This window comes from Saimiri boliviensis, chromosome 1 (genome assembly GCF_048565385.1).
Source record: "Saimiri boliviensis isolate mSaiBol1 chromosome 1, mSaiBol1.pri, whole genome shotgun sequence".
NCBI classification, from domain to species: Eukaryota; Metazoa; Chordata; class Mammalia; order Primates; family Cebidae; genus Saimiri; species Saimiri boliviensis.
Window position 1 is genome coordinate 265,684,554 of NC_133449.1, and position 25,080 is coordinate 265,709,633.

At 37.4% G+C, this 25,080-nt stretch overlaps 1 protein-coding gene across 1 annotated transcript; it reads left to right on the top strand.

Moving 5' to 3' along the window:
- The first annotated feature begins 452 nt into the window (after positions 1-452).
- Positions 453-1,545, top strand: LOC101046812 (heterogeneous nuclear ribonucleoprotein F-like). The gene is given in 2 exon segments (XM_010336670.3): positions 453-593; positions 596-1,545. Coding segments are annotated over 2 exon segments (1,014 nt in total). The 5' UTR covers positions 453-529.
- The last annotated feature ends 23,535 nt before the right edge of the window (positions 1,546-25,080 follow it).

Genomic DNA, 25,080 nt, shown 5'->3' on the forward strand with positions numbered 1-25,080 from the left:
GCCTCAGCTGCAACTGCCAAGCTCCCCGCGTTCCACCCTCCTCTAGGTGCTCCGAGGGACGACGGGGGTTCCTGATGTGAGAGCGAGAACGCAGAGACTGGAAGGCCGAGGTTGAGAACAAAAAGATGCACCTGGACTTCCCGCGGAGCCCTCTGCGTGGCTGAGCTTCGGTGGAATTTCGGGGCTCTCAGTTGCCAGCCGCGCTCTCCTGACAGCAAAACAGAAACCAGTCCCGCTTGCCTCCGTGCCACAAAAAAGCCGCACCCAAGATCACCTGACACCCCTCCTGTCAAGTGTCCATGATGCTGGCCCTGAGCGAGGCGAGGGCTTTGTGGTCAAGCTCCGTGGCCTTCCCTGGTCCTGCTCTGTTGCGGACGTGCAGAACTTCCTTTCTGGCTGCACCATTCACGATGGGGCCGCAGGTGTCCGTTCCATCTACACTAGAGATGGCAGGCAGAGTGGCGAGGCTTTTGTTGAACTTGGATCAGAAGATGATGTAAAACTGGCTTCGAAAAAAGACAGGGAAAGCATGGGCCACCGGTACATTGAGGTGCTCAAGTCCCACAGAACCGAAACGGATTGGGTGTTGAAGCACAGGGTCCCAACAGTGCCGACAGCGCCAACGACGGCTTCGTGCGGCTTCGAGGACTCCCATTTGGATGCACAAAGGAAGAAATTGTTCACTTTTTCCCAGGGTTGGAAATCGTGTCAAACGGGATCACATTGCCTGTGGACCCCGAGGGCAAGATTACAGGGGAAGCATTTGTGCAGTTTGCCTCCCAGGAGTTCGCTGAGAAAGCTCTAGGGAAGCACAAGGAGAGGATGGGGCACAGGTACATCGAGGTGTTTAACAGCAGCCAGGAGGAAGTTAGGTCATACTCAGACCCCCCTCTGAAGTTCGTGTTGCTGCAGTGGCCGGGACCCTATGGCCGGCCCGGGACCACCAGGAGGTATACTGGCATTGTGAAGCAGGCAGGCCTGGAGAGGATGCGGCCCGGTGCCGACGGCGCAGGCTCTGGGGGCTATGAGGAGTACAGTGGCCTCAGCGATGGTTATGGCTTCACCACCGACCTGTTCGGGAGAGACCTCGGTTACTGTCTCTCCGGAATGTATGACCACAGATACGGCGACAGTGAGTTCACAATGCAGAGCACCACAGGCCACTGTGTCCACGTGAGGGGTCTGCTGTACAAAGTGACCGAGAACGACATTTACAACTTCCTCTCTCTTCTCAATCCTGTGAGAGTCCATACTGAGATCGGTCCCGATGGTAGAGCGACGGGTGAAGCAGATGTTGACTTTGCTACTCATGAAGAAGCTGTTGCAGCCATGTCCAAAGACAGGGCCAACATGCAACACAGATACATAGAACTCTTCTTGAATTCGACAACAGGAGCCAGCAATGGGGCATATAGCAGCCAGGTGATGCAAGGCATGGGGGTGTCTGCGGCCCAGGCCACTTTCAGTAGCCTGGAGAGCCAGTCAGTGAGCGGCTGTTATGGGGCCGGCTACAGTGGGCAGAAGAGCATGGGTGAATATGACTAGTTTTGTTAGAAACATTTGAGTTATTTCAATCAAATTTTACACAGGCAGCTAATAAGCAGTTAAGAGCAGTTATAATAGAGGAAGCTGTGGGACCCATTTTGCACCATGAGTTTGTGAAATCTGGATTTAAAAAATTACCTCTTCAGTGTTTCTCATGCAAAATTTTCTAAACTAAAACTAAAACTAACAGGTACATCTAGGTGTTTAAGAGCAGCCAGGAGGAAGTTAGGTCATACTCAGATTCCCCTCTGAAGTTCCTAAAACTATTTTCAGCTTTTCTCAATTAACATTTTGGTAGTATATTTCAGAGTGATATTATCTGAGTTTAAGTAGTTTAAGTATGTTAAATGTGGACCTTTTATACCACATCACTGAACACACTGGGGAGATGTGCTTTCTTGGAAAACTCAAAGGTGCTAGCTCCCTGATTCAAAGAAATATTTCTCATGTTTGTTCATTCTAGTTTATATTTTCATTTAAAATCCTTTAGGTTAAGTTTAAGCTTTTTAAAAGTTAGTTTTGAGAATTGAGATACAATACTAATACTGTAGGAATTGGTGAGGCCTTGACTTCAAACTTTCTTTGTACTGTGATTTCCTTTTGGGTGTATTTTGCTAAGTGAAACTTGTTAAATTTTTTGTTAACTAATTTTTTTTTCTTAAAGACTTTTTCACAATAAAAAAAAATTCTAGAAGATAACATCAGAAAAATTCTTCTAGACATTGGCTTAGGCAAAGAATTCATGACTAAGAATCCAAAAGCAAATGCAACAACAACAACAAAATAAGTGGGATGTAATGAAATTAAAAACTTCTGCACAACAAAATAAATTATCAGCAGAATAAATAAACAACCCACAGAGTGGGAGAAAATGTTTGCAAACTATGCATCTGACAAAAGACTATTATCCAGAATATATAAGAAACTCAAAGAAATCAGCAAGAAAAAACAAATAACATCATCAAAAAGTGCACAAAGGACATGAACAGACAATTCTCAAAAGAAGATATACAAACAGCCAAAAAACATATGAAAAAATGCTCAACATCACTAGTTATCAGGGAAATACAAATCAAAACTACAATGAGATACCACCTTACTCCTGCAAGAATAGCTATAATTTAAAAGATCAAAAAATAATAGATGTTGACATAGATATGGTGAAAAGGGAACACTTTTACACTGCTGGTGGGAATGTAAACTAGTACAACCACTATGGAAAACAGTATGGAGATTCCTTAAAGAACTACAAGTAGAACTACCATTTGATCGAGGAATATCACTGTTGAGTATCTATTCAGAGGAAAAGAAGTCATATGAAAAATACACATGCATACGTATGTTTATAGCAGCATAGTTTGCAATTGCAAAAATATGGAACCAACCTAAATATCCATCAACTAATGACTGGATAAAGAAAATGTGGTGTATATACACCATGAAATACTAATCAGCCATAAAATGGAATAAAATGATGGCGTTTGCAGCAACTTGGATGGAGTTAGAGGCCATTATTCTGAGTGAAGTAACTCACGAATGGAAAACCAATTATCATATGTTCTCACTTTAAGTGGAAGCTAAGCGATGAGGATACAGAGGCATATGAATGATAGAATGGACTTTGGAGACTTCGGAGGAAGGTTGAACGGGGGTTAGATAAAACACTACATACCGGGCACAGTGTATACTGCTCAGGTGATGGGTGAACCAAAGTCTCAGAAATCACCACTAAATAACTTATCCAGGTAACTGACAACTACCTATACCCCCCAAAATTTTGAAATAAAATTTTAAAAGGGTGTATTTGGATCCGTCTTGTTCTTTCTCACCCCCTTTCCATCTCCCACCATAGGACGATGATGCAAGAAGGCCCTTGCCAGATGCTGGCACCTTGATATTGGACTTCCAAGCCTCTAGAACTGTGAGCCAATGAATTCTGTTTATTATAAATTACCCAGTCTTAGGTATTATGTGATAGCAGCACAAAAAAAAAAAAAGGAAATAAGACACCTACATTATCAGTTTTTCCCTTCTCCATGATCATTTCCATAAGCTTACAATTTTTTTTGTACTTCCATCTTTACTTCAATCTGAAAACATTTATTGATTTGCACCTACTAGTGCTAGAGGCAGAAAAAGGAAAAAGAATCATTGCATACTACCCCTATAGGCTATAGGAAAGCTTCTCTAAGATAAATTCTCTAAGGATTAAAGACTTCAGGTATAATGAATTTAATACTTTAATATTTAATCTGTGAATTTCCACAACTCTGGCCTTCTATTGACCAGGTTACATGTATAATAGAGGTTATTTTGCTAAGAGTAGAACATTTTATAAGGTTTTACACACTTTTTATCCCAAGAAATGACAAATTTGAGCTTAATTATATATTCTTACATATAGTACCTGGCTATTTTCCTCAAAGAAAACAAATTAGAATATTCTTCTTAAATTAAGGTTGGGGTAATAATAATTGCTAAAATTTACTGAATATCAATAAATTTACTGAATGCCAGATTCTGGGCTCAATGTTTTCATATATTTTTTGCTGAATCCTGATAGCAATCCTGTGAGGCAGGTAGTGTTCTCTTAATTTACAGGTAGAAAACTGAGCAACAGAGAATTATTTTAAATAAAGTTCCTCCCCATGACCTTTATATAATTTTTATTTTAATTAGAATAACATACAAATTTTGGTTTGAAGACTCAAATACAGAAAAGTATCCATGCAGATGGTCTGAACTAAATAAATCATGTGCACTTGAGAATGCATTCAGTCTTATGACAGTGACTGTGTCAATGGTTACAGTGGATTTACTGTGTGAGTGGTTTCTGCATGACAATGGAGACCTAGAGCAATGACAGGGCAATTTTGCCAATAGACAACTGGTACCTCTACAGTGTATACGGGTAGAAGGCATGGGTGAGAAAGCAGGAAGGGACACTCACTTATTGTTAGGTACAGTATACTTTTAAAATTATGTAGTTTAGAATTCTTACTCCCAATTTTATATTTTTAAACTTACAGAACAACTGAAAGGATAGTACGATGAACAACCAACCATGTACTACGCACATAGATTCAAAAATTGTTACCATTTTGCCATAATTGCTTCTTTCTATATATTTACACAGTTTTTTCTTTGGCTGGTCCATTTTCTTTCTTTCTTTCTTTCTTTCTTTTTTTTTTTTTTTGAGATGGAGTCTCACTCTGTTGCCCAGGCTGGAGTGCAGCATAGCAATCTCAGCTCACCGCAACCTCTACCTGCTGGGTTCAAGTGATTCTCTTGCTTCAGCCTCTTGCACAGTTGAAGCTACAGATGTGCACCACCACACCTGGCTAATTTTTTGTATTTTTAGTAGAGATGGAGTTTTGCCATATTGGTCAGGCTGGTCTCAAACTCCTGACCTCAGGTGATCTGCCCACCTTGGCCTCCCAAAGCTCTGGGATTGCAGGTGTGTCCATTTTTAAAGTTAGTGGCAGACATGTTAATACATCTGTGTGTATATGTCAAGAACAAGGACATTCTACATAATAACAATCCAATTTTTACACTTAATTTAATTGAACACAAATCCATTATTACTGTGTAATATACGGTCTATTTTCAAATTCTCCTAATTGTCCCAGTAATATTTTATATATATGGTTCATTTTCTCCTATGATTCAGGATCTAATCACAGATCTTCTCTTGCATTTAGTTATCAAGTCTCTTTAGTCTAAAGACTATCTGAAACACTTGCTTATTCATTTTTGTCTGTCATGACATTTATTTCATAGAAGAGTCTAGGCCAGTTGTTTTCTAGGCTGTCCTTCAATTTCAATTAACATGTTCTTTTTTCTCTCATGGTTACCTTCTCATTAAACATTTTTGGCAGAGTACTATATAGGTGATATCGAGATTAGTTTTTAACAGATCTTAGTTAATGTATTGATAATGTATTAATATAAATTTTTTTATTTCAGTAAATCACATGTACATTTCAAATATTTACTTGCTTTGCTTATAATGTGATTTTACACAAAACTGTTAAAAATGAGATAAAATATTATACCTAATAGTCATGAATAAGAAATGCTTTGATTAGATTACACATTTTTATAGACAAATTTTAAAATTAAGAATGATGTAACCTAAAATGTATGAATGTAATTGGTTTAAAATATTTGTGTATTTACTGTTTACAGGGCTAATAAATGTACTATATTATTTTTGTCTAGATGATAATGAAATTCTAGTAATATGAACCCGTTTCAGCAAGTCTTAGTAAGGTTTTGCTAGGAAGTGGAATAAAGCTAACAAGGTGTTTTGTGATAATTGCCAATATTGTTGGTTATTAAAACAGTAATTAGGGAAAATCTCCTGAAATAGGTAATTTGTTTACAATCTTTATTTGTAATTTTTAAATGCATGCTTGAAAATAATAATGGCTGCTGTTTATTACGTGTCAGATCTTTCACATGTATCTCCTGTAATTAACACAACAACTTTAACACAACCTACTTTAGGAGGTAGGTATAGTTATTAACATTTATAAATAAGAAGCAAAGGAGTTTTTAACCATTTATTAAAACTTTCTGGTTTAATAAGTCTACAAAAGTGCTATATTTTATTGCCATGATTGATGCTGTAGTATATTATGAACTCCAGGTGAGTATATGTGTGTGTGCATGTGTGTATGTGTGTGTGTGTGTGCATGCACGCTTTATGAAAAAAGAATAAACTTAAATTTATATATTTGTAAAACTAGTTTGTGCTGTTTTCACCTGGCAGAGTCTCTTATGTTCTGGATAGAACTCTGAGGATAGTTTTTTTTTAAATTTTTATTTATTTATTTATTTTTATTGTACTTTAGGTTCTGGGGTACGTGTGCAGATCATGCAGGTTTGTTACATAGGTACATACATGGCAAGGTGGTTTGCTGGCTGCATGCCCCCATTACCTATATCCAGCATTTCTCCCCATGTTATCCCTCCTGAGGATAGTCTTATTTTTCCTATTTATTATTTTAGTTTTTAAAATAAAAAGTATTATTTGGTGTAATATAGACAATTATACCAACAGCCAAGATGCCTAAGAAAGGAAACTGCTGTTCATATTTTCTTCCTTAATTAGTTTTATGTTTGTTTTGGCTAAATAGCTACATAGTTATCTTTTTAAAATTATTATAAATGATTCTATTATCATTTTTTAAATGTTACATTTTTCCATGTAAAAAGTGATGTATATGTAAGTCTAAAAAAGTGAAAACTTAATTTTAACTTCCCCTAAATTTTAAGTCCACTTCTGAAATGAACATTGTAATGATCAACTATATTTCTTTAGTTTGATATATAAATATCTTCAAAGTAACCTATGGTCAAATTAATAATATTAAAGTAGACATTTAGGGTAGGAAATCCAAACAGTAAACTCTCTTATCATTAGTGCTTAGTTGTCAAAACACTCTCAGAAGAATGCCTTTGGGGGAATGCTGGGAAGATGGCCGCCTAAGAACAGCTCAGGACTTCAGCTCCCAGTGAAAGTGCAGAGGGTGAGTGGACGCCGCATTTCCAGACGAACTCTTATTGCCCACAGACCAGGAGATACCCAGGCAGAGGGGTCGCCAGCGTCGCAGTCCCAGCCGGTGCGGCTGTTTTGGCCCCCGCGGGGCTGATTCCGCCCGCGGGGCTGCTGTGACCACTCCCTGTTGCTGCGGTTCTCCATAAAAAAGCCACTGGTCTGGGAGCCCTCTTAGCTGGCGAGCAGAGCCCTGAGACGGCAGAGTTGCCCATTCATCTGAAATAGCGAGTCAGGCCAGGAGATTCCTAGGCAAAAAATCCGCCAGGAGCCGGCGCCACGGTTCGAGCCGACTCCGTGAGTCGCAGCACGGGAGATCCCGGCGCCTTTTCAGCAGGCGACCTGAACGCGGGGTCGTTCAACTTAAAAGAAAAGACTCTGAGTCAGGGAGCCAGGTGATCAGGCTCGGTTGGTCCCACCCCTCCACCCCCAACAACAACGAAAACAAAAACGGTAATTGGAAACCGTCTGGGTTGAGCCCTTCAAACCAAGCACAGCTGAACCCGGACAGTCCGGCTCCGTGGGGGGCTTCCGCCATTACTGAGACTCTCCACCGCTACGGAGGCAGGCTGCCGTTGCCGAGGCAACCCGCCGTTGCCGAGGCAACCTGCCACAACAGAGAGAGTCCGCCATTACAGAGGCGGGGCCACCATTGCCGAGACAGTTCTAACTACGCCCATATAAAAAGGACTACAGGGAAGAGCTCAGGGCAGATGGGCAGAGCCCACAGCAGCTCAGCAAAGCCCCTGTGGGCAGGCAGAGGCTAGGCGTGCTGCTAGCTGGGCGGGTCCGACCTGAAAGAAAAATCAAAAAAGGCAGTAGTGCAATGGAAACTCATAAAGCTCCAACTCCCTGGGACAGAGACAGACAACAGGTGGATAAACCCACAAAAATGGGAAGAAACCAGCGCAAAAAGGATGAAAACTCCCGAAAGCAGAACACCTCTCCTCCTAAAAGGGATCACAACTCCTCACCAGCAAGGGAACCAGACCGGATGGAGAAGGAGGGTGATGAAATGACAGAATCAGACTTCAGAAGGTGGGTAGTAAGAAACTACAACGAGCTAAAAGAACATGTTCTAACCCATCGCAAAGAAAATAGGAACCTTGAAAAAAGACTGGACGAACTGCTGACGAGAATGGACAGCATAGAGAGGAGTATAAGTGAATTGATGGAGCTGAAAAACGCAACACGAGAACTTCGTGAAGCATGCACAAGCTTCAACAGCTGAATTGACCAAGCAGAAGAAAGGATATCAGAGGTCGAAGATCAACTCAATGAAATAAAAAGAGAAGGCAAGAACAGAGAAAAAAGCGCAAAAAGGAGTGAACAAAATCTTCAAGAAATGTGGGACTATGTGAAAAGACCTAATCTACATCTGATAGGTGTACCTGAATGTGATGAAGAGAATGAATCCAAGCTGGAAAATACTCTTCAGGATATTATCCAGGAAAACTTCCCTAACCTAGCAAGGCAGACCAATATTCAAATCCAGGAAATACAGAGAACACCACAAAGATATTCCTCAAGAAGAGCAACCCCAAGGCACATAATCGTCAGATTCACCAGGGTTGAAATGAAAGAGAAAATGCTAAGGGCAGCCAGAGAGAAAGGTCGGGTTACCCACAAAGGGAAGCCCATCAGACTCACAGCAGATCTCTCAGCAGAAACCCTACAAGCCAGAAGAGATTGGGGGCCAATATTCAACATCCTTAAAGAAAAGAACTTTCAACCCAGAATCTCCTATCCAGCCAAACTAAGCTTCATAAGTGAAGGAAAAATAAAATCCTTTGTGAACAAGCAAGCACTCAGAGATTTCATCACCACCAAACCTGCTCTACAAGAACTCCTGAAAGAGGCTCTACACATATAAAGGAACAACCAGTACCAGCCACTCCAAAAACACACCAAATGGTAAAAAAGCATCAACACAATCAAGAATCTGCATCAACTAACCAACAAAACAGCCAGGTAGCATCAAAATGACAGCATCAAATTCACACATAACAATACTATCCCTAAATGTCAATGGACTAAATGCCCCAATCAAAAGACACAGACTGGCAAATTGGATAAAAAGCCAAAACCCATCAGTGTGCTGTATCCAGGAAACCCATCTTACATGCAAGGATACACAAAGGCTCAAAATAAAGGGATGGAGGAAGATCTACCAAGCAAATGGAGAGCAAAAAAAGGCAGGAGTTGCAATTCTCATCTCTGATAAAATAGACTTTAAAGCAACAAAGATCAAAAGAGACAAAGAAGGACATTACATAATGGTAAAAGGATCACTGCAACAAGAAGAGCTAACGATCCTAAATATATATGCACCCAATACAGGAGCACCCAGATACACAAGGCAAGTTCTTAATGACTTACAAAGAGGCTTAGACTCCCACACAATAATAGTGGGAGACTTTAACACCCCATTGTCAATATTAGACAGATCAACCAGACAGAAAATCAACAAGGATATCCAGGACCTGAATACAGACCTGGAACAAGCAAACCTAATAGACATTTACAGAACTCTCCACCCCAAATCCACAGAATATACATTCTTCTCAGCACCACATCACACCTACTCTAAAATTGACCACATAATTGGCAATAAATCACTCCTCAGCAAATGCAAAAGAACAGAAATCATAACAAACAGTCTCTCAGACCACAGTGCAATCGAGTTAGAACTCAGAATGCAGAAACTAACTCAGAACCGCACAGCTTCATGGAAACTGAACAACTTGCTCTTGAATGTTGACTGGATAAACAATGAAATGAAGGCAGAAATAAAGATGTTCTTCGAAACCAATGAGAACGAAGACACAACATACCAGAATCTCTGGGACACATTTAAAGCAGTCTCTAGAGGAAAATATATAGCAATGAGTGCCCACATGAGAAGAAAGGAGAGATCTAAAATTGACACCCTATCAGCAAAATTGAAAGAGCTAGAGGAGCAAGATCAAAAAAACTCAAAACCTAGCAGAAGACAGGAATTAACTAAGATCAGAGCAGAACTGAAGGAAATAGAGACACAAAAAACTCTTCAAAAAATCAATAAATCCAGGAGCTGGTTTTTTGAAAAGATCAACAAAATAGACAGACCACTAGCCAGATTAATAAAAAAGAAAAGAGAGAATAACCAAATTGATGCAATAAAAAACGATAAAGGGGATATCACCACAGATTCCACAGAAATCCAAACCATCATCAGAGATTATTACAAACAACTCTATGCACATAAACTAGTAAACCTGGAAGAAATGGATAAATTCCTGGACACCTGCAACCTCCCAAGCCTAAACCTGGAAGAAGCCGAAACCCTGAATAGACCAATAACATGGTCTGAAGTCGAGGCAGCAATAAAGAGCCTACCACCCAAAAAAAGCCCAGGTCCAGATGGGTTCACAGCTGAATTCTACCAGACATACAAGGAGGAGCTGATACCATTCCTTCTGAAACTATTCCAGACAATCCAAAAAGAGGGAATCCTCCCCAAATCATTTTACGAGACAAACATCATCCTGATACCAAAACCCGGCAGAGACTCAACAAGAGAAGAAAATTTCAGGCCAATATCCATGATGAACATAGATGCAAAAATCTTCAATAAAATACTGGCAAACCGATTGCAACAGCATATCAAAAAGCTCATCCACCATGATCAAGTAGGATTCATCCCGGGGATGCAAGGCTGGTTCAACATACGCAAGTCCATAAACGTAATTCACCACATAAACAGAACCAAAGACAAAAACCACATGATTATCTCGATTGATGCAGAGAAGGCTTTTGACAAAATTCAACAACCCTTTATGCTAAAAACCCTCAATAAACTAGGTATTGACGGAACGTATCTCAAAACAATAAAAGCTATTTACGACAAACCAACAGCCAATATCATACTGAATGGGCAAAAACTGGAAGCATTCCCTTTGAAATCTGGCACTAGACAAGGATGCCCTCTCTCACCACTCCTATTCAATATAGTACTGGAAGTTCTAGCCAGAGCAATCAGGCAAGAAAAAGAAATAAAGGGTATCCAAATTGGAAAGGAGGAAATCAAATTGTCTCTATTTGCAGATGACATGATTGTATATCTGGAAGACCCCATCATCTCAGCCCAAAATCTCCTGAAACTGATAAACAACTTCAGCAAAGTCTCAGGATACAAAATCAACGTGCAAAAATCACAAGCATTCCTATACACCAGTAATAGACTTCAAGAGAGCCAAATCAAGAACGAACTGCCATTCACAATTGCTACAAAGAGAATAAAGTACCTAGGAATACAACTAACAAGGAACGTAAAGGACCTCTTCAAGGAGAACTACAAGCCAGTGCTCAACGAAATAAGAGAGGATACAAACAGATGGAGAAATATTCCATGTTCATGGTTAGGAAGAATCAACATCGTGAAAATGGCCATACTGCCCAAAGTAATTTACAGATTCAATGCTATTCCCATCAAGCTACCAATGACCTTCTTCACAGAACTGGAAAAAAACACCTTAAACTTCATATGGAGCCAAAAGAGAGCCCGCATAGCCAAGTCAATTCTAAGCAAAAAGAACAAAGCAGGAGGCATCACACTACCGGACTTCAAACTATACTACAAGGCTACAGTAATCAAAACAGCACGGTACTGGTACCAAAACAGAGATATAGACCAATGGAACAGAACAGAGGCCTCAGAGGAAATACAACATACCCACAACCATCTGATCTTTGACAAACCTGACAAAAACAAGCAATGGGGAAAGGACTCCCTGTTTAATAAATGGTGTTGGGAAAACTGGCTAGCCATGTGCAGAAAGCAGAAACAGGACCCCTTCCTGACACCTTACACCAAAATTAACTCCAGATGGATTAAAGACTTAAACATCAGACCTAATACCATAAAAACCTTAGAAGAAAATCTAGGCAAAACCATTCAGGACATAGGTGTAGGCAAGGACTTCATGACCAAAACGCCAAAAGCAATGGCAACAAAAGCCAATATAGACAAATGGGACCTAATCAAACTCCACAGCTTCTGCACGGCAAAAGAAACAGTCAGTAGAGTGAATCGGCAACCAACAGAATGCGAAAAAATTTTTGCAGTCTACCCATCTGACAAGGGGCTGATATCCAAAATTTACAAAGAACTAAAGCAGATCTACAAGAAAAAAACAAACAAGCCCATTCAAAAATGGGCGAAGGATATGAACAGATACTTTACAAAAGAAGACATACAGGAGGCCAACAAACATATGAAAAAATGCTCATCATCACTGGTCATCAGAGAAATGCAAATCAAAACCACATTGAGATACCATCTCACACCAGTTAGAATGGCGATCATTAAAAAATCGGGAAACAACAGATGCTGGAGAGGATGTGGAGAAATAGGAACACTTTTACACTGTTGGTGGGAATGTAAATTAATTCAACCATTGTGGAAGACAGTGTGGCGATTCCTCAAGGACCTAAAAATAGAAATCCCATTTGACCCAGCAATCCCATTACTGGGTATATATCCAAAGGATTATAAATCATTCTACTACAAGAACACGTGCACACGAATGTTCATTGCAGCACTGTTTACAACAGCAAAGACCTGGAACCAACCCAAATGCCCAACGATGATAGACTGGATAGGGAAAATGTGGTACATATACACCATGGAATATTATGCAGCCATCAAAAACGATGAGTTCACGTCCTTTGTAGGGACATGGATGAACCTGGAAACCATCATTCTCAGCAAACTGACACAAGAGCAGAAAATCAAACACCGTATATTCTCGCTCACAGGCGGGTGTTGAACAATGAGAACACATGGACACAGGGAGGGGAGCACTACACACTGGGGTCCGTTGGGGGGAAATGGGGGAGGGGCGGTGGGGTGGGGAGGTGGGAAGAGATAGCATGGGGAGAAATGACAGATACAGGTGAGGGGACGGAAGGCAGCAAAGCACACTGCCATGTGTGTACCTATGCAACAATCTTGCATGTTCATCACATGTACCCCAAAACCTAAAATGCAATAAAAAAAAATAAAATAAAAAAAAAAGAAGAAGAATGCCTTTATAATAGAAATAATTTTTAGTTCAAATCATTACCCAGTATCTGATTTTAATTTCTGCATGTTCCTAAGTCTAACTTTTCTATGTCTGATGTGTTAGAGCAACCAGCCTTGTAGAATGAAAAAAAAAAATGGAGTATGTGAATCAGGTTTTCTTGAGTATCTTCACTGAGACAGTATTTCTCCAAATATCTGGCTAAGCAGTCTGACAGATGTAGGTCTGAAAGGAAAAAGACTTCTGGACATAGACACATGCTTAAGGGATCACAGAGGAAACCAGAGTTGAACATGTAATGTTAAGTGTTATGATTTGACTCACTTATTTAATGTGATGATTTAAAAATATGTTAAGAGGCAGGCAAAATGTGGTGTTAAATTCAAAACAAAGCATGGTGATCTGCTTTGTTTTCAACTTGTTGCTATCTGATGAAAACACTTTTCTACAAGCAAGACTGATGAGCAGATGGTGCTAATAAGGCCAATTAAGTGCTAAGCTTCTGGAAATGTTTCTGTTGAGTGACACCTTAAGACTGGTTTCTGCTAACACGCATCTTAAGCCATGTATTTGTAAAGTGGAATAGCATTAACGCTTATGGTCACTAGATTTTCATTTTCAAGAATACAGACTGAGAGAAGACAAATAAAAATCCTTTGCCCCAGTTCCAAAGACAATATATGAAGTTGAATGATGAGATTAGAACTCTTTGACTATTTGGAGGGGCTTAGTGTAGGTCGCTGGTGTCCAGTAACTAGTGCATGAAGAAAACTTCTCTAACCTGAAATGAAAAGAGAAATATGCCAGAAAAAACAAAGGAATAGATTTTTGTGGTGCCTTTTCCCTCTTAACTTTTGCTTTTTTCCTGGTAGCTTGGAAGCTATTCCTTTATCTACATATTAGATTATATTTACATCACAGGCAAACAAAATCAAATTAATCATAATACATTGTTAACATTTGTTCATGAATAATCTATATTATTTACTTTCACTTTTATTTTATTTTGAAAATTTATATTCACTTACTCCCCAACCAAAGTTATGAATACCCACCCAAGCCAAGAATCAAAAAGTACCAATAATTTATATCTACCTAGAGATTCTTCCTTTATTCCATCTCTGATATGGTTTGGCTGTGTCTCCACTCAAATCTCATCTTGAATTATACTCCCATAACTTCCATGTGTTGTGGGATGGGCCCGGTAGGAGATGACTGAATCACAGGGACATTTTCTGTTTCATGATAGTGAATAAGTCTCACAAGATCCGATGATTTTATAAGGTTTCCCCTTTCACTTGGCTCTTATTCTCTCTTGCCTGCTGCCACGTGAGACGTGGATTTTGCCTTCTGCCATGATCGTGAGGTCTCACCAGCCATGTGGAATTGTGAGTCCATTAAACCTCTTTTTCTTTATAAATTATCCAGTCTTGGATATATCTTTATCAGCAGCATGAAAATGAACTAATACAATCTCCCTGCCTGCCTCCCCTCCACTAAGCCCCCTAGGTAATCATGATCTTGAAGTCTATATTTATTATTCCTTACTTTTAAAAAACATACAAATATATTTTATAATTATATTTTAAAACATTAAAAATAATTTGATCACAAACGTATGCATAATTAAATGTCACATATTTTAGTTTTGCATTTTCTTGGACTTTGTACAGCAAGAGAGCTTTATAGAAAGAAAACCATATAAAAGGAGAAACGTATTTTATAAAGAGGATGTTAAAAGGGACTTTTTTCTTTCAACATTATGACTAATATTAATCCACATTGTACAGAGAGCTGAGGTTCATTCAATTTCTTTGTTATAAGAAAACCATAACTTATTTACTCATGGACATCTTTCTAGTGTTTTGCTGTTAACAGACATTGTTGCTGTGAACATTCTAACACATTTCCTGCAGCATAGATAGAATTTACATGAAATATACTCGGGAGTAGAAGTACTGCATTGTGACATAAGCATGTTTAACTTTACAAGATTATATGCAATTGTTTTCTAGAGATGTTCTACAGTTTCATAAAATAATGCCAGATTGTTTTTCAAGTAGTTGCACTGAGTTACATTCCTACCAGCATTGAATAAGAGATCTTGCAGACACACATAGTCTCTTATATACTTAACTTAGTATTTTTTAGAACTATTTAATAAAGTAAGAACCTTAACACTCTAACCATCCACAATTTATCTTTTACATTGACTTCATTGTAATTTTCTATTTCTCTTTCTCAACATAAACAAATGGCATTTAATTTTTTGGTCAATAGTTAATTAGCTTTACTGGAAAATGATACCAACTTCTTTGCTTATCATTTCTCCTTGCATCCCTTCCTTTCTTCTTGATTTTTCTCCTTTCTCCATGAGTCCATTAATAGTTTTCTTAGTGAAGGTTTGCAGGTAGCAAATTATCTGTGTTGTATGTGTTCTGGTTATCTATTGCTGCATAACAAACCACTCAACACTCAGTGGCTTGAAACCACAACATTTTGCTCACAAATCTGCAGTAGTTTGGGCTTGGTGGGGAGGATTTATCTCTGCTCCATATAGTGTCAGCTAGGGTAGGTTAACTGAGTGATGAGGGAACTGAGTCCAGAATGGTTCACTCATGTGGCTGGCCAGTTGGTGCTGGAGATCAGCTGGGTGCTCAGATGGGGCTTAAGTCTTGGGGGCCTGGGTTCCACTTCATATTGGTCTTTACATGGCCAACTCACAGCATGATGCCTGTATTTCAAGGGCAAACATTTCACTAGAGAATTAGGTGACAAATGATTGCCTTTTATGACCTGGTCTCAGATGTCACATAGCACCACTTCTACTGCACTCTTCTAACCAAGAAGAGTCACAAAGACCCATCCAGTTTTAAGGGGAGGGACCACAGATTCCACCTATGAATGGGTTTGCAAACAGTTATAGGACAAGAAATTTTATTGTAACTATTAAAAAATGAATAAGGATTCATGCTTTTTATTTATTTTAATTCTGGGAAATTCTCAGTTACTTTCTCTAGTCTATATTTCTAGACCTTCTATTAATGTGTGTAGGAAATTCTCAATCCATCCACTCATATATCTTAATTTCTCTTATATTATCATCCCTTTATTTACCTGTGCTGCATTCTGAGTTGATTCTCCCATATTTTTTCATTTAAAAGAAAATATAGTAGCTATGTCTTTTTAAAACAAAAACTTCGGGGATTTCTAATTGATTCTTTTAAAATTGTCCATCTGTTTATGTTTGAATTCTTTCAATTTTTTGTTTCATTTTTTCTTTTATTGGTGCTATTCCTTCTATTATCACTTTGAAGATACCAAACATCCTTATTTTCAAGCATTGATTGTGCTATTATTTCAGTTTCTTTGAAAGTGAATTATTCAGTTTGTTGAGTTTATGTTTTGCTCTTTCATAGTAACAGTTTTCCTTACAGTTTTGATTTTTTTCATCATTACAGGTTTATCTTTGGGAATCTCATTTTCTCTCTTTTGCTGAGTTAATCTTTCTCTAACAGTTTTGGCATTGACACCATCTCTCACCTACTGTAGGTCTTCTATTTTAGAGCATGGTTTTGTGTTGGTAAACCAGGGCTCTCTTTCCTCAGGAATAACAAAAATCTACCTCTGAGCAGGCCTTGGCCTGGTCCCTAAATTTTTGGCTCCAGCCTTTACAACTTTTGGCTATAGTTCTGAGATCTTATGTTTCAATAAGTGTGACTGGCTAACATCCTTAGAAATAAGTAGGGCACTTTTAACTTCTCATCCACTGATACCATTTGAATTCCCTGCAGTCACTGCTTGTTTCCAGTGTTAGAACCCAGTAGTCCCAAAGCTTCGGAACCTGCTTATTTTCATTCCGTTTTGAAGATTTTAAGTAACGTTTCCTTTCTTTAACCCTTGCTTGAACTAGAGATAGGGTACTAGTCCCACTTGAAGACCTCTCATCAGAGTCTGTAGTGAGTTTTTTTGTTAAATGGAATGATATGCATTTAAGTTTAAAGGATTGTCATTTATTCTGGAATATACATCCTTTATATTACTTTTGAGTTAAAACATCTTTCAAAGAAAATGGTATTCATATTTCTTAACATTTTTTCTTGCCAATTAAGAAGTTGAAAATATTGTGATGGACCCAAAAATAGTTCTGAAATTTTACCAGTCTGTGATATCCAAAATTCGGAATACAATGATTGAGCATTCACAGTTAATTTGAAGCAAGGGTATATTATGTGACTGTCATTCATTTATGAAGCACTTTAATACCATAAATTGTACATAGTCCTGTTGTAGATGTTGAGAGCAATTTAGATTTATTGTAGATGCTGACGTACAATAAAACAGACATGTTCCTTCTCCTTCTGGAATTGAAAGTCTATTTGTATGCTTTCCAATTGCTGCATACCCCTGAGTATATCCACATGCTCTGGTACTCAAGATCAAGTACCATGTCTAATTCATACCCTAAATGTCATATTGAATAATGTGCTGTGACTGTATTTGCTTCATCATACTTTTTCTTCCTTATCATCATAAAACTACAAAGCACCATAAAACAGAGTTAAAATAAAGACTAAGAATTAGTCCCTGCCCTCAGGGAACTCATAATCTAATGAGCTCTTCTCCAGCTCAGACCCCACTCAGTAACACGAAAGCTTGGCAGGTACTTGGATTCATCTTCCTTTGGCTTTTGGCAAGTTTCTATTATTTTAAGAGTATAATTCTTATTTTAAGCCGTTTATCAAAATACTTCTTCCCATCACAGTATTCTACCAGAGATAATTTTAGTGCCTCTATGATGTTTTAGCGTGCATTATAGATTAGCACTATTACAAACCTGCTTTAATGAAAGGACAATACGATTTTAATAAGCAGAAGAATCTGGGAGCATTTCAGGAAGGGGGAATTACATAAGCAAAGGTATAGATAAAAAATATCTTAAGAGTGTACTAGTATTTATAATAATTATTAATTTTTTCATCTAAAATGTTTTATGGCAAATATTAAGAACATTAGGTCCAGTCAGAAAGCTGGTTATTAATATTAGTCATATTACTATAACTTTATCATATTGGGCTATACTTCCAAAGTGTTTGTTAGATGTGTTACTTTGCTAGGGCTGTTGTAACAGCGTACTACAAACTGGTGGCTTAAACAGCAGAAATTTATTGTCTCACAGTTCCAGAGGTTAGAAGCCTGAAATCAGGATGCTAGCAAGGGTTAGGGTTAGATTCCTTCTGAGGGCTGTAAAGGAAGGATCTCTACCAGGCCTTTTCCCTTGGCTTGTAGATGACCCGCTTTATGTACAGTCATGTGCCACATAACAACATTTTGGTAAGGGATTTACCAACCACATATATGACAGTGGCTCCATAACATTATCTACCATATTTTTACGGTACCTTATCTATGTTTTGATATACAAATGCATAACATTACCTATAATATTTGGTACAGTAATATGCTGTGTAGGTTTGTAGCCTGGGAGCAATAGGCTATATCATACAGCCTAGATATGTAGTAGGCTATACTATCAGGTTTGTGCAAATATACTCTTATTATGTTTGCATAATGATGAAATTGTCTAATGACACATTTTTTAGGATGTGTCCCTGTTAAGTGACACATGACTGTATATGTGGCATTCTTCCCATATGTATGTGTGCATCTCCAAATTTCCTTTTTTAAAAGAGACACCAGTCACATTGGATTAGTGCCCACCCTAAAGACTTCATCACCTCTGTAAAGATCTATCTCCAAGTAAGGTCATTCTGATGTGCTAGGACTTCAACACACAAATTCTGGGGAGACACAATTCAACCCACAACAATAGAGAGCTTGCTTTTTTGCTTAGTAGTATCAAAGTTAACAGTGAGTCACTCAGAGATGTTCAAAGAGTACTTGACTCAAATCCTTTTCCAGAAAGGAAAGTTAGGGAAGGGGGAAAATGGAGTAATTGGAAAAAAGAAGTTAAATGGTGAACATCTACATTTTTTGCCTGCCAAGAATGTTTTTCTCCTTTTTTGGTAACCATGATTGTGATAACCTTGACTGTGCTCCATGTGGTTTAAGTAGAGTCTGAAACAGAATATTCTAGGCTCCTATGCTGAGTTATTAAATTAGCGATGACTACATGACCTTAGATGGGCCAATCTTAACATATGGGACTTTTGTTAGAGCTCTGAGAGAGTTGTATGTGCTGTCTCCTGGAGTTGCTTGTGGTTAACTCTGCCACCTCTTGAAGAGAGCCTAAATCAACCTGGGGTCAAGTACAACTGAAAGATGGAGATAGGCAGAATTATAACAACATCATTTTGAATTCTTATATTCATGCCTACGATTCACCCTTTGAACTTCCAACTTACATGAGCTAATAAATTTCCTTTTGGGGTTAGATCGGGCTCCTATTATTTGTAACAAATGATCATTCCAATTTTAAAGAAAGGTAATAGGAATAGGCAGTTACAGAAGTGAGATAATTTGTTACATGATTCAAATGAGTGCACAAATAAAAAGAGAGTCCTAAGCCTTCCTAAGATGAACTAATGTATTGTCTCTCTTCATTTTCTCTTTCATTGATTCATAAGAACCTTGCTTTTTAAATCTTTTTAATTAGAGAGGTTTGTATTTTGTTTCTCTCTAAGTGTGCTTTCATGTGCAATTGGCCCTCTGTATCCCTGGGTTCTGGATCCGTGAATTCAATCAACCAGGAATTAAAATTAAAGTACACATGAGGATGTGCATAGGTTCTATGGAAATACTATGGCATTTTATATAAGAGTCTTGAATGTCTGTGAATTTTGGTATCTACAATGGGTTCTGAAAGCAATCCCCATGGATAATGAGGGATAGCTGTACTTATCCCTTCTTTCTTTCCCAAAGTAATCTAATAGAAAGAAAAACAGTAATATTTTCTGTAAATGACTGGGTGTAAGCATCATTAATGTGCATTAACTCATGTGTAGCTATTAAATATTTTATTATTAAAATGTATTTCTAATAAAGTTATTATTTTATTATTGGTAGTCCCTGTGCATATATGCTCAGACATTTCTTATTTACTGATGAAAGTGTACTAATGTATGGGTATTTATCAACTTATGTACAGGATATATTCTAAAAATTTGTATGAAATATTACTTGAGAATTAATGATATATAAGATGGTTCCATACCCAAAGCAGCAAACAAAAATCTTTTTGACATATAAGGCAGCTGAACATTTATGGAGAAAGGCAGTATGATGTGTCTGGATAAGAACTTGGCTCCTGGACCCAGACTGTCTGGGTTTAAATCCCAGCTCTGCCACTTACAAGTTTGTCCTTGTGCAAGTTACTTGACTTCTTTGTATATGAATAACACAACGATATCTGGAAAATCTCCAACATTTGCAAATGAAATAAACTTCTAAATAGTCTACAGCTTAATGTTAGGGTTGATGGAGGCTTTGGCCATTTGAAGTATCAGATAAAGGAAGTAGCATTTATATGTGTGGGACATTTTAAAGTCATGCTTTAAATGGTTTTTTTTTTTTTTTTTTTTTTTTTTTTTTTTTTGAGACGGAGTTTCGCTCTTGTTACCCAGGCTGGAGTGCAATGGCGCGATCTCGGCTCACCGCAGCCTCCGCCTCCTGGGTTCAGGCAATTCTCCTGCCTCAGCCTCCTGAGTAGCTGGGATTACAGGCACGCGCTACCATGCCCAGCTAATTTTTTGTGTTTTTAGTAGAGACGGGGTTTCACCATGTTGACCAGGATGGTCTCGATCTCTTGACCTCGTGATCCACCCGCCTCGGCCTCCCAAAGTGCTGGGATTACAGGCTTGAGCCACCGCGCCCGGCCTGCTTTAAATGTTTGTATCTAAATCTTCGTACATATAATAAATTTAAACAAAATATTTTTATATTTTTATATTTTAAAATTTCATATTTTTGATGCTATTGTAGATGGCATTTTTATTTAAATTTCCAATAAACTTATTAAAAGTATGTTATGAAATTATATTTCTTCATATTTACTTTCAGGTAAAAATTGTTATCTAAGGATGGTTTTTCCAGGAGAAAGCACTTTGGAAGAAATTACCTCTGTAATTTCTCAAGGTATGTAAAATTTAACTACAAAAATCTATGTCATTGATAAATTAAAGAAGTTTAGAGATGATTTAATTCAGATTTTACAGATGAGGCAAACAAGATCCATAGCCAAGTTGCGCCAAAGCTGAAACCAGGACCCAAATACCCAGATTCCTATACCTACTCCAACTACACAGACTTTATATAAATAATTTGGCCTTAAAGATTCTTGTAAAGGGGTCTGTTCATTAAGAGGACATAACAGTCCTAATTGCACATGCATATAAAGGAGCTTAAAAATACATGAAGCCAAAAGGAACAGAACTGAAAAGAGAAATAGATGAATTCATAATTATAATCAGTGATTTCCACACTCTTTCAATAATTGACAGAACACATAGATTTAAAACTAGTAAGGATAGGCCAGGCACAGTGGCTTACACCTGTCACCCCAGCACTTTGGGAGGCTGAGGCGAGTGGATCATGAGGTTAGGAGATCAAGACCATCCTGGCCAACATGGTGAAACTCCATCTATCTCTACGAAAAACACCAAAAAACAAAACAAAACCAAACAACAACAACAACAACAACAACAACAACAACAAACAACAACAAATAAAGACTAGTAAGGATATAGAAGACTTGACCCATCCTGACCTAACTGACATATATAATATAGAAAACAGAAAGCAATAGGGAAAAAAATCAGTAAAACCAAAAATTAGGTCTATGAGATCAATAAAACCATAAATCTTTAGACTCATAAGATAAAAAAGAATAAACTGAATTATTTGGAATGAAAGAGGAGCTATTACTACAGAAATTAATAGAATAATAATGGAATATTATGAAGAACTCTGTAAAATAAATTTGATAACCAAGATGAAGTAGACACATTTCTTAAAATATATAAATAGAAAATGTCACTCAAGAAGAAATACATCACCTGAATAATCATATATCGACAATTAAATTTGTAGTTAAAGGCCTTTCTACAGAGAAGATTCCAGGTACAGATGATTTCATTAGTTAATTTTATCAAGCATTTAAAAAAGAAATACCAATTCTACATATACTCTTCCAGAAAACAGAAGAAGAAAAAATTTTAAATTCATTTTATAATGCCAGTATTACACTGATATTATACCTAAAAAAAAATTGCAAGAAAAAAAAAACAAAAAACTGTAGACCAGTATTCCTCAGGAACATAGCATAAAAATTCTTAACAAAATGTTAGCAAATTATAAATAAAAAGATTTATATATTATAACCAAGTGAAATTCATCCCAGGAATAAAATGTTGGGTTGGCATTTGAAAAAAATCAACCAATGTAACTTACCGTAGTAACAAATCAAAAAAGAAAATTCTATTATTATCTCAACAGAGGCAAAAAAAATTTGATAAAATTCAACATCCATTTATGGCAAAACAAAACAAAACAAAACAAAACTCTCATAAAACTAAGAATAGAAGAAAACTTTCTCACCTTGATAAAGGGCAGCTACAAAAAAACCCTACAGCTAACATCACAGTTTGTGGAAAAAGTGAATGCATTTATTCTAAGACTGGGAACAAAGCTGGGATGTCCATGCTCATTGCTTGCATTTAACATTTCTGCTGATGATTATGTCAATGCAATAAGAAAAAATAAAAAGAAATAAAAGGCATATAGTTTGAAGAGGAAAACTCAAAACTATTATCTGATGACATGATTTTCTATGAAGAAAATCCTAAGGAATCTCAAGAAAGCAACTAGAACTACTAAGTGAATTTGGCAGGGGTGGGAATGCAAAGCCAATATTCAAAGATCACCTATATTTCCTTATACTTTAACAAACTATTAGAAATTCAAATAAAAATGCCATTTATAATAGCATCAAAAACTATGAAAATATAAAATATAAAAATTTAATTTTTCTATTTAATATTAAAAAGATGTGCAAATCCTGTAGACTGAAAACTACAGAATATTGCAGAGAAGCCAAATGCAGTGCCTCATACCTATAATCCTAGCACTTTGTTGGGCTGAGGTGGGAGGATTATTTGAGCCCAGGAGCACAAGACCAGCCTGGGCCACTCAAGACCCATCTCTACAAAAAATAAAAAATTAGCCAGGTGTGGTGGCATATGCCTGTAGTCCTAGCTGCTCTGGAGGCTGAGGTGGGAAGACCGCTTGAGCCCAGAAGTCAAGGTTACAGTGAGCCATGGTCACAATAGATTCAATGCATTCCCAATCAAAATATCAACAGACTTTTTTTTTTGGTAGAAATTGGCAGGCCGATTCTATTTACATTCTATTTACATGGAAATATGAAGGCTCTAATATAGCCAAAACAACTTTGAAAAAGAATAAAATTGGCAACCTTACAAAGCTGGATGTCAAGAATGATTACAAAGAGAGTTATCAAGTCAGTATGCTATTGATATAAAGGTAGACGTATAGATCAATGGAATGAAATAGAGAATTTGGAGATTGACTCAGACATACATGATCAATTGATTTTGACAATGTTGCTAAGGCAATGTAATGGGGAAAGGACAATCTTTTCATTAATAATGATAGAACAAATGGACAGCAGTATAAAGCAAAAAAAAATCTTGTCTCTTACCTCACACATATAAAAATTTACTTTAAATTGATTATAGTCTAAGATCTAAGAGCAAAAACTATATAACTTCTAGAAAAAAACATTATATGAAATCTTAGAAACATTAGATCTGGCAAATATTTTTTAAAAGGTCACAAAATAACAAATGTAAAAGAAAAAATCTAACAGACTGGACTTTATCAAAATTAGTAAGTTTCCCTATTTAAAAGACACTGTAATAAAAATGAAAATGCAAGCCATAAACTGGAAGAAAATATTTTCAGAACATATATCTGACAAAGAACTTTTATTTAGTATATATACACTCTCACATCTTAATAAGACTAACAATCCAATAAAAAAATGAGCAAAAGATTTGAAGAGATTTCACCAAAGAAAATATATTGATAACAAATAGGCACCAGGAAAGATGCCCAATATCATTAATAACTAGGAAATGAAAAGTAACATGACAATGAAATACACCTGCTAGAATACACCCGCTTTAATTTAAAACACTGACTCTCTTAGTCTGTTTTCTGTTGCTGTAACTGAATACCAGAGACTGGGTAATTTATATAGTAAATGAATTTATTTCTTACACTTCTGGAGGCTAAGAAGTCCAAGGTTAAGGAGACATGTCTGGTGAGGTCCTTCTTGCTGGTAGGGACTCTGGGGAGTCCCAGGGTGAGATGGCACAGGGCACTGCATGGCAAGGAGGCTGAGCATCTTAACTTAAGTCTCTCCTTCTCCTCTCATAAAGACACTGATGTCCTACTCTCATGATCTCATCTAATCCTAATTACCTCCCAAAAGTCCCACCTCTCAAATTGCATAGTCAGATTTTCTACCCTCTTAATGCTTGTACAATGAATATTAAGTTTCAACATGAGCTTCAGAGGGGATGAACATTCAAACCAAAGAACTGATCATACCGACTGTTAGCAAGGAGGTAGAGCAATACTAACTCTGATGTACTGATGGTGGGAATGTAAAATGTATAACCACTTTGGAAACTTGCTAGTTTCTTTGTGTATTCATATGTCGAAACATATCAACTTTTACACTTCAATAGATTCTGTTTGTTATATGTCAATTATACCTCAATAAAGCTGTAAAATGTGTTTTTGAAAGATTATTTTGCTGGTATTTAAATTCTCTAACTCCTGAAAAGTCTGAAAAACAAAGTGTTACATTTGCACTATCCTCCTTCATCTTTTACTAAAATAATAATAATAACAACAACAACC